This window comes from Aedes albopictus, chromosome 2, assembly GCF_035046485.1.
Source record: "Aedes albopictus strain Foshan chromosome 2, AalbF5, whole genome shotgun sequence".
NCBI lineage: Eukaryota > Metazoa > Arthropoda > Insecta > Diptera > Culicidae > Aedes > Aedes albopictus.
This window is the reverse complement of record NC_085137.1, coordinates 128,241,710-128,253,900: the sequence shown is the minus strand read 5'-3', so window position 1 is coordinate 128,253,900 and position 12,191 is coordinate 128,241,710. Positions and strand designations below refer to the sequence as shown.

Here is a 12,191-nt window from a genome sequence, read left to right as displayed (position 1 = left end):
CAGGATCGCCAATGTGATTTGCCAGGTTCCCACTTCGGGTATATTTGTTGCCTACCACAAATGACATCAATCGATCGGTCATTTCTTAAGTCTATTCCCAAGCAGGAATCACCCAACGCTTTCCCGCAATCCAACGCACGACTTACCTCTCCGAACACTTCACTGCACAATGGCTGACGATCGACCTGCTGGCGCGGAAGTGAGACCGTCGACGCTGTCGCCGTTCCTTGTGTGGTGTTGCCAACATTGTCGACTGAATGACTCAGCTGTCTATGCAGCTAGCGATCGTGAGGGGTAGGAACCTCACATAGGTTAAGCACAATACACACCTCACAGAACTCTGAGAAGAAATAGCATCCCCGTGAAAAACACCAGTAGAAATCGGTTGGAATTCAGGAATCCTGGAAGAATTCCGGAAGTATACCTTTCCGGAAAAAAATCAGAAAGGAATACCAAGAAAAATAGCGTCAAAAATGCGGAAGGAATTTTATAAGAAATCCTTGGAGACATTCCAGGAAGTATTTTTAAAGAAGTTCCAGAAAGAAATTCTGACGGAATTTCCGGAAAAAAAATCCTTGTAGCGAAATTTCTATATGGATTTTTACTACCAGGTTCATACGACCCAATGTTTTTTTTATCGGAGTAAAATTTCCCTGAGTACTCAAGAAATTCCCTGAGTATTCCAGGTTTTTCCCTGTTAAATAAAATTCCCTGAGGATTCCCGGTTTTCCAGGTTTTTTCAGGTAGTAGACACCCTGCTTTACTAAGACGCCTTGCATCAAGTCGGTCGCAAATGTCGCGGTTTCCCATATGTTGCAGAATAATTGATGCAGTAGTTGTGCGGATACTACGGGGTCAGCTTTGAGCATCTCAGCTGATATGCGATCGACCCCTGGGGCCCTGTTCGATGTCATGCTACGGATGGTTGTTTCTATCTCCTGCAATGATGGAGCTTCAGTGTTGACACAGGTAATGCGTCGAACCCTTGGCGGATCATGCTGCGATGTTGATGGCGTGGTCGACACTTGGAAAAGGTTTCAAATATGCTTGAACCAGCGTTGCAGCATCAACCGGATCGGTAAATAACCCAGACAGGTCTTTCACGGACATCGTAGCATTCATCTTAGTCCCACTAAGGTAACGTGAAACATCGTACAGGAGACGGATGTCGCCGGCATTTGCGGGTTTCTCGCCTTCGTCGGCTAGGGAGTCCGCCCACGCTCTTTTGTCCGGTCTCATGAGCGTTTCACTTCCTTCTCGAGAGCCGAATAGCACTGAAGGGCTACGGCTTTGGCTCCTCGTGTTTTCGCTCGCTCTATCGCGGCTTTGGTGTTCCTTCGCTCCTCTATCCTCCACCAGGTATCATCTGTGATCCACTGCTTTCTTCGGGTGCGTAGCTCACTCAAATTATTCTCGCCGGTGACGATAAAGGCGTTCTTGATAGCGCTACTTTGATCTGGCTAGTTGCGATAGTTTATCCTTCGCACAAGTTTAACATTCCAAGTTCCAATTCTTGTACGTTGCTTCGCGTAGTCGTTGCCGTTAAATCAGGTCGTAATCTTTCATTTTCGGTCTCTGTTACGGTTTTTGGGTTTTGAGGACAGTAGGTTGTTGGCTAAAGGTCCACTATCTACCGTTGTGGGTCTGCTACATTAGGCATAGCTTCCGGTGGAGGAGCATTTCATACTCAGTCGCTGGATGCCAGAACAGACGCTGTTTGTGTCACAGAGACGCTTGGGACGTATCTTCTCAATCTAGCTGAAGTCAGAAGGACAACAGTGGCTGCACTACCAGTTAACCCTAAAGAGGATACCTTAAATGAAGGTCCGTTTTGGGACCCTGGGGTCCATTGGACCCCAACATATATTCTCGCGTATCTCGTGATCGTTACTTTTGAAAGGGTGATGTTTTCAGCAAAGATGTTAGGAAAGTCAAGGCCTATCTAGTGATGAACAATTTAGTTCGGGAAGTTTCCGCTAGGTGATGCTAGTGAGCATTGAAAAATGCCCCCGATCTACAGGATATAACGTACCTAAACAAGCGGACAAGGACAAGACGCACCGAAACAATAGGGTAAATCGCACTGCTGTAGACGAGTAGACATATAATGTCCAGCGGGTCAAAAGGGGTCATTCAAATATTACGTAACGCAAAGGAGTGGGAGGTGGTCTAGCGCTGGGTTACGTTTCATTCAAAATTTTCCATACACAAGTTGTTGCACGGAGAAGGGAGGAGCCCTTAAGTTGTCAAATTTTGCGATATGTAATATTTGAATAAACCCAAGAGGAATCAGAGACAAACAGACGTAACACTATTAAAATTTAAATCTCATATATTTCAGGATCTTGATTACTTATATAGTTGATGTCTTCGGCAAAGTTGTTTAGTTGGTCAAGAACTTATAGATTATGAACCGTTTGATTGGATATTCCACCACTAGGCAGTGCTAGATAGCATGCAAATTTTTTATCTCATAATATCTCAGGAGCCTGATTTCTTAGAAAAAAATGGTGTCTTAGTTGTTGGGTAGGTCAAAAATGTTCAGTTGATGAGCCATTTGATACGAACTCTCCTATTGGGAGACGCTGGTGCGGGATGCTTATTATTTATAGAAATGGTGTCTACAGCTGTTATTTGGCAGGACATGGACCTACCGAATATAGACACTATAGAATCTACATACTTGGGGAGACATATTTGAATTAAGTACGCAATTACGCGTTTTATAGTGAATTTAGTGTGTACTAATAGAAAATGACGTCACACAACCCACAGTCGTTATCGTTCCGTAAATCTCGTTTGGCTGAACGAATTGACAGATTGCATGGTTAGGAGCCATCCATAAATGGCTTAGCATTTTTTTTTACGACTCCCTTCTCCCCCTATTTTCCCATACCTAATACATGGCTCGTAGCATAATCAGAGACTCTCCCCACCACTCTGAAATGCCACTTCATCTATGGACGGCCCCTTACAGTTGTCTGCACCTTGGAAAGCATATGGAATCTATAGTGTCTATATTACAGATTATGGAATATATACAATTACACTTTGATCATAATCTACACAATCTTCCACAGCACAGAGATCAGACATCCAAGCTCAGTTTCAAAACTGTGTAAGGCAGCGTTTCTCAAACTATGGGTTGCGACCCACTGGTGGGTCGCGGGCTGATTTTCGGTGGGTCGCGAAAGTTTGTGCGATGTTCTAATAAAGATCTGATCACCCTTCACTTATGTCGAATCATGTTTCGAAATTTAAAAACTCTCTCTGGAAGAATCAGTGAACCACCACCGAATTAATAGTACCGTGAACCGGGGTAACATTGATCAGAATTTTCTATCTTTCTTGAATAATTCTCTTGTTAAAGCAAACGTTACATGTTTTATATTTTTAAAACAAGTACTGGCCCTCTGAGTATGTGTTAAGCTACTCGAAAAAGTATTGTAAAACTTTAAAACATGTTTAAATACATTTTTTAATCTAATTTTTGATTGTGTTGATTTGGGGTAGGTTGTCCGACATTTCGCGGTAAACCATTTCGCGGCGACCCATTTCGCGGTGAGCCATTTCGCGGTGTGTACTGTTTCGCGGTATGACATTTCGCGGTTTATACCATTTCGCGGTTTACCGTTTTGCGGTTTTCCTTCCGGCGGTGTTTTTTTGTTTTTCAACAACTTGATTATTTTTTTAGCTTTCTTAGAGAAAACTCGTACGCCATTTACCAGCACTTTTCATATTTGCTCTTTTACACTATGGATACATAAACAAGGCCGCAGAAGGGTTAATTTACTATGTCAAATATTTACTGTTGTCCGTCATTTCCCGAAAAATAATTTTCCGAAATGCCCAACTTTACGGAAATTCATTTCCCTATAACTTTTTATAGATAGGTAATTATGTCTATATGTGTATAGTAATTTTTGTTTTTTTTACATGTAAGGATATTTTACAAATAGCATAATCTTCCTTCTTATTAAATAGGCTGTTCTTTCGAGATATCTTTTGGAAACGATTGGTGGCACAATCAGTCTGATAATGTTTCCATCAGGCATTTTCCCTTCTTTTAAACATAGGCTGTTCTTTCTAGTTATACTGGTCACATAGTTGTTGGCAATTAGGTTACTAATATTTCACTGGTATATTTTCCCTTCTTTAACAAATGAGCCGTTCTTTTGAATAACATTTGATAAACGTTCATTGAAATCATTCAAGCTGTTAACTTTTTCATCAAATAATTTACCTTCTTTCATTTCATTTCAAACTAAAAAACTAATTGTTTGGAAATGAAATGTTGTTGCCATAAACCAAAAAATGTCGTTTGCAGCAGATGGGTGAGTTGAGTTGGTTGTTTTTACCTACAGAAACTCTGTTATTGGTAACTATTGCTTGGAAACAGTACATGTTCTATATTCCATGCTTGTTGGTTCATTTGTTATGATAAATAATAAGAGATATGGGTTTAGATTCCTATATATTTCTATGTAGGTTTAGATTCGTTATTAATTCTGAAATATACGCCCTTTGTGAAAAAAACGGCGAAATGGTATACGTAGCTGTTACAATAATTCTATTCTAATGTCTGCGATTGTGCATCGACCGAAGGCACATTACAGTGCTATCGGCGAGCATGCAGAAAGGCGATACTATTTAATCCAGTGATTCTCAACAGTACCGCGAGATGGTATCGACCGCGAATTTATTATCCGCGAAATGGTCCATACCGCGAAATGACGTACCGCAAAATGGTACAAACCGCGAAATGTAATACCGCCAAATGGGACACCGCGAAATGGGTTACCGCGAAGTGGTTTACCGCGAAATGTTATACAATCTTTGGGGTAACATTGATCAGGTCAGTGATCAATGTTCATTTGTGTTGAAAATACCCTTACTTACTAAATACGGGGTCGCTGATTTCGAATATGTTGTCCAAATTCTTACAAATTATATACTTTTTAAGTTATTTTAGGATTAAGATCCTCCAAACCACGAATAACGCCTAAAGGTAGGCAATGGCTTAAGGAATTGATAGCCGACTTTTAATAAATCGTATATTTTACTGAAAAATAGCATTTTCATAAAAGTTTCGTTTATTAAATCCAACTCTAGGATATCATATTGAAGTAATACAGTGATTTCGAACCTCATATTGTATCTACTATTTACGCCAAGCATGAATGTTTGTCAATGTATCTCATTGCGCTACGAAACACAGTTATGGAAAAATCGATTCAATTCAATGTTTATGAAATTCAATTTTCATAAATTGCATGTCATTTAATAGCTAAATGATAGCAGATTACGATATACCATTCCATAGCACAAGCTGATTCAATGTAAAATGCTTGTTTGAACATTTCATGTGGTGGGTCGAGCCGATCAATGTTACCCCGCTGATCAATGATACCCCGGATTACGGTATATATCTACTCGCGAAAACATTAAGTAGCATTTTAATCAGTATCTATTTGATGAATATTGAAATTTATGCACGTCAAAATGTACGATTTTGAGTCACAACGCAGTGCACCTTCATTCGACAGAAAATTCTTAAATTTTTACATAAGCATAAAGTTGCTACTATACCTCCAAAGCATTTTTTGAAAATGAGTGACTGAATTCCTCAAACCTTTGGAGTACTGTAATAATGCACGAAGAAAGAATGGTCAAATTTGTTTGAGAAATTTGCAAACTTATCTAAAATTTTTGAGATAGCAAGTTCACTGAAACTGATTGATTTGACATGTCAATATTATTTTGACATTTTTGGGAAAACAGAAAAAGCTAATTAAAACAACTTCAAATGTTTTAAGAATAGTTGTTGCGTAACTTAAGTTTATCACACTATTCAATTGTAGTGTTTGATGCAAATTAACTTATATCACAACGGAAATGATTTAAAAAAATCAGTTCAAATTTTCAAAAATGACTTATGTTATAAAATACATGCTGGTGGGTCGCGAAATTCTGTTAAAATCAAAAGTGGGTCGCAAGGTGGAAAAGTTTGAGAACCCCTGGTGTAAGGAATTAAACGTTCATTTGAAATGGCAACACAAGTGGCAACATCGTGGTGGCGCTGCTATCCCAATGTTCCCACGCTGTTGTCGGTGGTGAATATAAAACTTATGTAGATATGCGTACTCACCACTAATTGTAGCAACTTGCCGCATAAGTGACGCTAGTGTTGTCAACGCTAAAAAAATGAATCCTTGCACAGCTTTCGAGACAATTTTCTATAGGCTTGGATGTCTGTTCTCTGTGGTACAAAATATATTTTCATGAAAAATCGAATAAAATGGAATGTAAATTTCAACGTTTCCTTCCCGTAACCGGGAGGAACTCCTGGAGAGAAATTCCTGGAGGAATCCCGTGAGGAGTTCCTGGAGGAATCCTGGAAGAAATTTCTAGAGGAACCTCGAGAGCAACTCCTAGGGGAATCCCGGGAGAAATTTCTGGAGAATCCCGTTAGAAATTCCTGAAAGAATCCCGAGGAAAATTCCTGAAGGAATGCCAGGAAGAATTCTTGGAGGAATCCCGGGAGAAATTCGTTGAAAAATACCGGTAAGAATTCCTGGAGAAATCCCAGGAGGAATTCCTGAAGCAACCCCCGGAGGAATTCCTGAAGAAATCCCAGGAGGAATTTCAAGTGGATTTCCTAGAAAAACTCATGCAGGAAACCCGGGAGGAAATTCTGAAGAAACCCCGGGAGCGATTCGGAGACAAATTCCTGAAGAAATTCTGGGAGGAATTCTTGGAGGAATCGCGGAAAGCATTTGTGGAAGAATCCTTTTACGAATTCCTAGTTGAATCCCTGGTGGAATTCCTGATGTAGTTTTGGGAGTCATTTCCGGAGGGCTTTTAAGTGGATTTCCCAGATGAAATCGTAGAGGAACCTCGGGAGGAATTACTGAAAGGATCCCTGTATTAATGTCTGGAAGAATCCTGGTAGGAGTTCCTTCAGAAATTTTTGGAGGAATTCCTGGAGGTATCCGGGTGAGTCAATGCTGAAGTAAATCATCCACCAAATTGAAAGTATTGGTATTGTGAACAGAATGTAATTATATTGTGTTATTCTCAAGATATTCACTTCAAAAGAAGCGTACTTATTTGAGGACGCTTGCCACTCGGTATTCTAGGATGCTGGGCATACACGAACTAATTAGCGCCATTTTGCAGACAAACTTTAAAATAATTTTCATTACCAAATAATCCTTGATGTATTGAACACTTTTGCAGAAGACACAAACTTTCTATACATTCCGAATCTCAAGATATTCAAGCTAAATTTAACTTTCAATCCATAATTTGAATAAACAATAGCGCCACCTACTGCGCTAATTCCAATTCAATTTGTTCGTCACAAGATTGCTCTTGGTCTATTGAACAATTTTGTCGAAGACAGCATTATTCTTGGAAGTGACGATCACAAGATATAATCATTCGTGTCGTGGGGTCCAATGGACCCCAGGGGACCAAAATCGCCCGGTTCAACTTTGACATAAAAAATAATCTATAGTACGCCATGAATTATTTGTTATTTTTGCACAAATAACTCATCGTGGTGTAGTTTGAAGGTACTGTGAAAACGGGACCGATGTGCCAATCCAAACTTTTTTGTGACCACTTCAAATTGGCTCTGGGGTCCAATGGACCCCAGGTATCCATTAGAGGGTTAAGCACACAACTCTTAGCTGGCGGTCTTTGGCACCAATTGACCCGTGGAAGTACGAACTTGTGAGGGCAAGAGCTATGTTGGACGCTCTCCTTTTTGACTCGCCGTTTTGCGTAAATTTACAATGATTACATCTTAAATTTAAATAAATGGATTTCTCTGGTAAGGAAACTATGCCATATTAATGAACAACGAACTATAATTCGGTTGATAAGCTAAACGATAGATGGATAGATAAACAGGAATAATTACTTTCAACACTGAGACTGAACATACCTTTGCTACTTCTGCTACTTCTTAGAGAAGAAACTCATTATCGAACCCTGCTTCGTTTTGGGGGCTGGCGGCGTCACTTTCTCCGCTTTCTTCCCAGCTGCTTTGGAATCCGCCTTGGCCTTACTATTCGTTGTGGGTTCCTTTGCGTTGGTTGTCTTCTTCTCGTCTGACGAATTTTTAGCCGGAACTTCTTCGCCGCCTTCTTCATCTTCCGACGCGGACACCATGACGTATTCCTTGATGGTTGCTAGAATAAAAATCAAATTAGGAAGTTCCTCTAAGCAACAGCAAATCTTTCAACTCACTCATATAACCTTCCTCGTCCATGAAATTCCGAGTAACCTGTTTCTTCACCTTCGCCCGTCCCTTCCGGTTCAAACTGTTGGAATCGTTCTCGACCGGTTTCTCCGGAGTGAGCTGCTTTTTCTCTTCCATTTTAACATCCTCCGCTTCTCCTTCGTCGGTATCGAAATTGATCATCTTTTCCTCCGGTTCACGCATGTTCCGATCCTCATCTTCCTCCTCCTCGCTGGAATCCTCCACCTGCAATATCCGGGACCGTTTGCTAGGATTTCCTTTCGTATCCGTTCCCTTCTTGGCGGCCATCGTTTTCTTCCCGGCTCGCTTTCTGGGTTCCTTCTTCTCCTGCGGCGTACTCGGAACCACATCGTCCCCGTCGGATTCGTCCGAAATCATCCGCTTCCACCGGGGCGTGTCTTCGTGCTTTCCATTGGCGATTTTGGTCTTTTCCTTGGGAGCTTGTTCTTCCTTGGGGGACGTATTTTCCTCCTTCACATCGGGGGCGGAAGTTGACGAACTAGCCGGAGTGGAAGCCGCTGGCTTAGAAGCAGCTGGTTTGTTGGAAAAGAACGAAGCAATTGATGCCTTCCCACTAACGGGTTTCTTGGCGTCCTTCTTCTTGCTAGGCGACCCCTTGGACGGTGATTTCTGTGGGGGAGAAGTCTTGGTAACTTCTTGCTTGGCAGGAGGACTGTGCTTCTCCTCCTTGACCGGAACTGGCGTCGGTTTTGGCGCTTCCGCTTTCGGTTTTGAGGCACCGCTGGCTGCAAACATGGAATTGGCCTTCGGTTTCGATTCCTGCTTGGCACTCGCAGAAGGAGTTGGCTCAACCGGAATGAAAACCTTAACATCTCGTTTATCCGATTTGAGAGGCAAATTGATCCTACGATGGAGCAAATGATAAGAATCTTGTTGAAAACTAGAGCCAAATTCTACTTACACCTTGAACTCCTGTTCCTGTGGAATATTCAACGACCGGGATGATTCCGATTGGACCTCGACGGCGTACAAAACGCTCGAAACCTGACTGGCCTTGTCCTGGATCGATTTGAGCTTTTTCTCATTTGCCACCGTAATGAACGCACCGCCCCGTTTGGCATCGATTCCCCGGACGATGAACTCCTTGAGCAGATTGGCCTTGGCGCCGTTTTTGTCTATCCATTGTTGGAGTACCTTCACAGCATCCAGAAAGTTCAAACCGTAATTGTTCGAAATGGAGCGTACTGAAATCTGTCGGAAATTCCAGAATTGAATGTGTATGAAATTGTTTGGGTAACTTTTCAGGAGAGACTCACCTTCTGCTGATCATCCAGAACGGTGTGGCTGATTTCCTCGAGGCAAGACTTTTCAAGGGTGGCATCCATTATGCAACGGGTTCAGGCGGTGGCGGACACTTAGCGGGATCTGGCCAAAAGGTTGAATTCTTTGGCTACAGATTATTTTTCACGAATTTTCACGGAAACTGCGCGCAAAATTGAACGAAAATCACAACACCAGTCGCCTAAAATTAAGCACCGTTGTTTGACAGCTTGCATGTTTGTTTGTGGAAGACGTTTCTTGGCGCGCGCAAGCGAGACTTCGAGGGGTAGGATGCTGATGAAATCCCAAGATATGAATATATCGATGGAGGACAAATGAAAAGGTAGGAATTTTTATTTAAGTTAACCTCATTGAGTTGTCCAAAAATAAGTCTCACCTAATGAAAGCTTATACGAGAAAACAAAAGATGTTAACAAAGTTTTTACAAATCTAGCGTAACATTTGAAAAGGGCCTATCTGCAAAATGTAAACAAACCCGATTTTTCACTATTCCCATCAATATATACCTAAGCTATCCCATAACACCTTAATCAATGTGAAAAGAGCTATTTTAACCGTATAAGGCATTTTATGGGACGTTTCAAATCAGCTGTTTTTTGAATGTTTTCCAGTTTTGAAGTCCAACCGCTGGGCCTATTTATTTACATTTTCGCTAGCATATCATGTGACACAGGCCCATCAAATAAACGGGGTTCATTCATCTGTAAAAATGCGTCAATCCGCCCACTATAATCAATACAGTAGACGTTCGATAACTGCAACATGTTTACGTTTCACTTAGCGAACGAAAATCCGATAACTGCAACGCCTGACAGTGTCAACAAGCCATTAATTGACGTAAAATGAACGAAAAATTCACTCGACTGTTCATTAGGGCTAACATGGCGCACCATTTTGACGTTTGGCGGTGCGATAACTGCAAATTTGTTGCACTTACCGGACTTGCAGTTAATAAGCGTTGCAGTTAAACCGTTTGCACCGACCGAACGTCTACTGTATCCGTAGACCGTGGGGAGGTTTTTTTTTATCTGCTAGTGATATCATGCACCTCGGAGGATTGATACATGCCACATTAGAAATCAAAACATTTCTGTCAGCAAAAATCTGATTGGCGCTCACCACATGTTATGCTACTTTTCGTGAAAACAAAAACATCAAATGTAAACAATAACAATGAGCGGCCCATCGGTAGCACGTCTCGTAAAATAGCTTATTTTAAACAAATTTTAAAAGGGCCTATTTGAAATTGAATAATCTTTTAGGGTCTAACTGCATTCAAAAGGGCCTAACTGAAAATTACCTTTCAAATCAGATAGGCCCTTTTGTAATTTTTGATTATTTTTCATATTTTACAATAATTTTTAGTAGTTTTTTAACTTTCCTTGAATTATAGATGAAAATAAATCCAAAATATTTCAAACTAGCTAAAATTAAGAAATAATAAAAGGGCCTAACTGAAACTTTCCCTTCAAATCAGATAGGCTCTTTTGTAAATTTGAGTTATTTTTCATGTTTTCCAATAATTTGGAGTAGCTCTTTAACTTTCCTTAAATTATCGATAATAATAATCCAAAATAATTAAAATTTGCTAAAAATAAGGAAAAAATAAAAGGGCCTAACTGAAATTGCCAACGATAAAAGGGCCTAACTGAAAGGGCCTATCTGATTTTAAGATTGTAAAAGGGCCTATCTGCTGTTCATGTTCAAAATACATTATTTATGGAATTTTTGCTATAGTATGATGAAAATAATGCAATGAACCATAAAGTAGATTCCCATATGTGTCAATAGATGGAATAAAACACCTAAAAAAGTCTTTCGTTTTTAAATAGGATTAACTAATTTGGGAGGTAACCTTCTCATGCGATTTTCTCAATGTTTACGTTTTGCAGATAGGCCCTTTTCAAATGTTACGCTAGAAAGTCTTAACACAGCGCATTTAAACACAAATCACTACCAGAGAAGATGTTTATAGAGAAACGCGGAGAGGATTTTGGTTATGTTTATTTACATCCCTCCCAATAACAATAAGTTTTTTAGGTAAACAAAAATATATTCTAGCGTGCGTGTTAGTTTGAACTGTCCAAAAGACATCAAGCAAATAAGTGACGTCACGGTTTTCACTAACACACTCTCATGTTGAGTTTTGTTTACCATGTTGTTCTCTGTTGTTCTAAACCCTTGAATTTGCTCAATTGGAACCGCGTTTGACGGTTCAATTGGAACTTTTGGTTTCAGTCTTCGCGTTTCTCTTTATTAACAACTTCTCTGATCACTACCACAGATGCATCTGGAGTGACCCCTAATTGTAGAGGCACTAGGCACAGAGAACAGACATCCAAGTCCAGTTCCGAAGCTGTGTAAGGAATTTAACGGCCATTTGAAATCGGCAACATCGTGGCGCTGTGATCGGTTAATTTCCCATACACGCTAAGGTCAGTTTACCCAAATATAGGTAAAGTTTACCCATAATCGCCGAAAAGTGCACAACCTCATTTTATGGGTAAGGGCACTTTACTCATATATGGGTAAGCTGGATATATTGTAAAAAGCTAGGTGGTGCGAATAGAAACGGTTTTATTTTTCAAGCTAGCTAACACACACCTCCCAACTAACAATA

The 12,191-nt window shown here is 40.5% G+C and overlaps 1 protein-coding gene across 1 annotated transcript; it reads right to left on the bottom strand.

The window, feature by feature from the left end:
* Positions 1-7,854: 7,854 nt before the first annotated feature.
* Positions 7,855-9,760, bottom strand: LOC109417725 (DNA polymerase delta subunit 3). The gene is made up of 4 exons (XM_019691835.3): positions 9,547-9,760; positions 9,192-9,481; positions 8,257-9,134; positions 7,855-8,198 (listed from the first exon to the last, which is right to left on the bottom strand). The coding sequence occupies exons 1-4, from the start codon at positions 9,613-9,615 to the stop codon at positions 7,966-7,968; spliced, it is 1,470 nt and encodes a 489-aa protein (XP_019547380.3). The 5' UTR covers positions 9,616-9,760; the 3' UTR covers positions 7,855-7,965.
* Between the last annotated feature and the right edge of the window lie 2,431 nt (positions 9,761-12,191).

Coding starts and splice junctions, on each gene's coding strand:
- LOC109417725 (XM_019691835.3), bottom strand. CDS start 9,615: ATGGATGCCACCCTTGAAAAGTCTTGCCTCGAGGAAATCAGCCACACC. Junction 9,135..9,191: donor CAGGAACAGGAGTTCAAGGT/GTAAGTAGAATT, acceptor GCTCCATCGTAG/GATCAATTTGCCTCTCAAAT. Junction 8,199..8,256: donor GGACGAGGAAGGTTATATGA/GTGAGTTGAAAG, acceptor TTTTTATTCTAG/CAACCATCAAGGAATACGTC.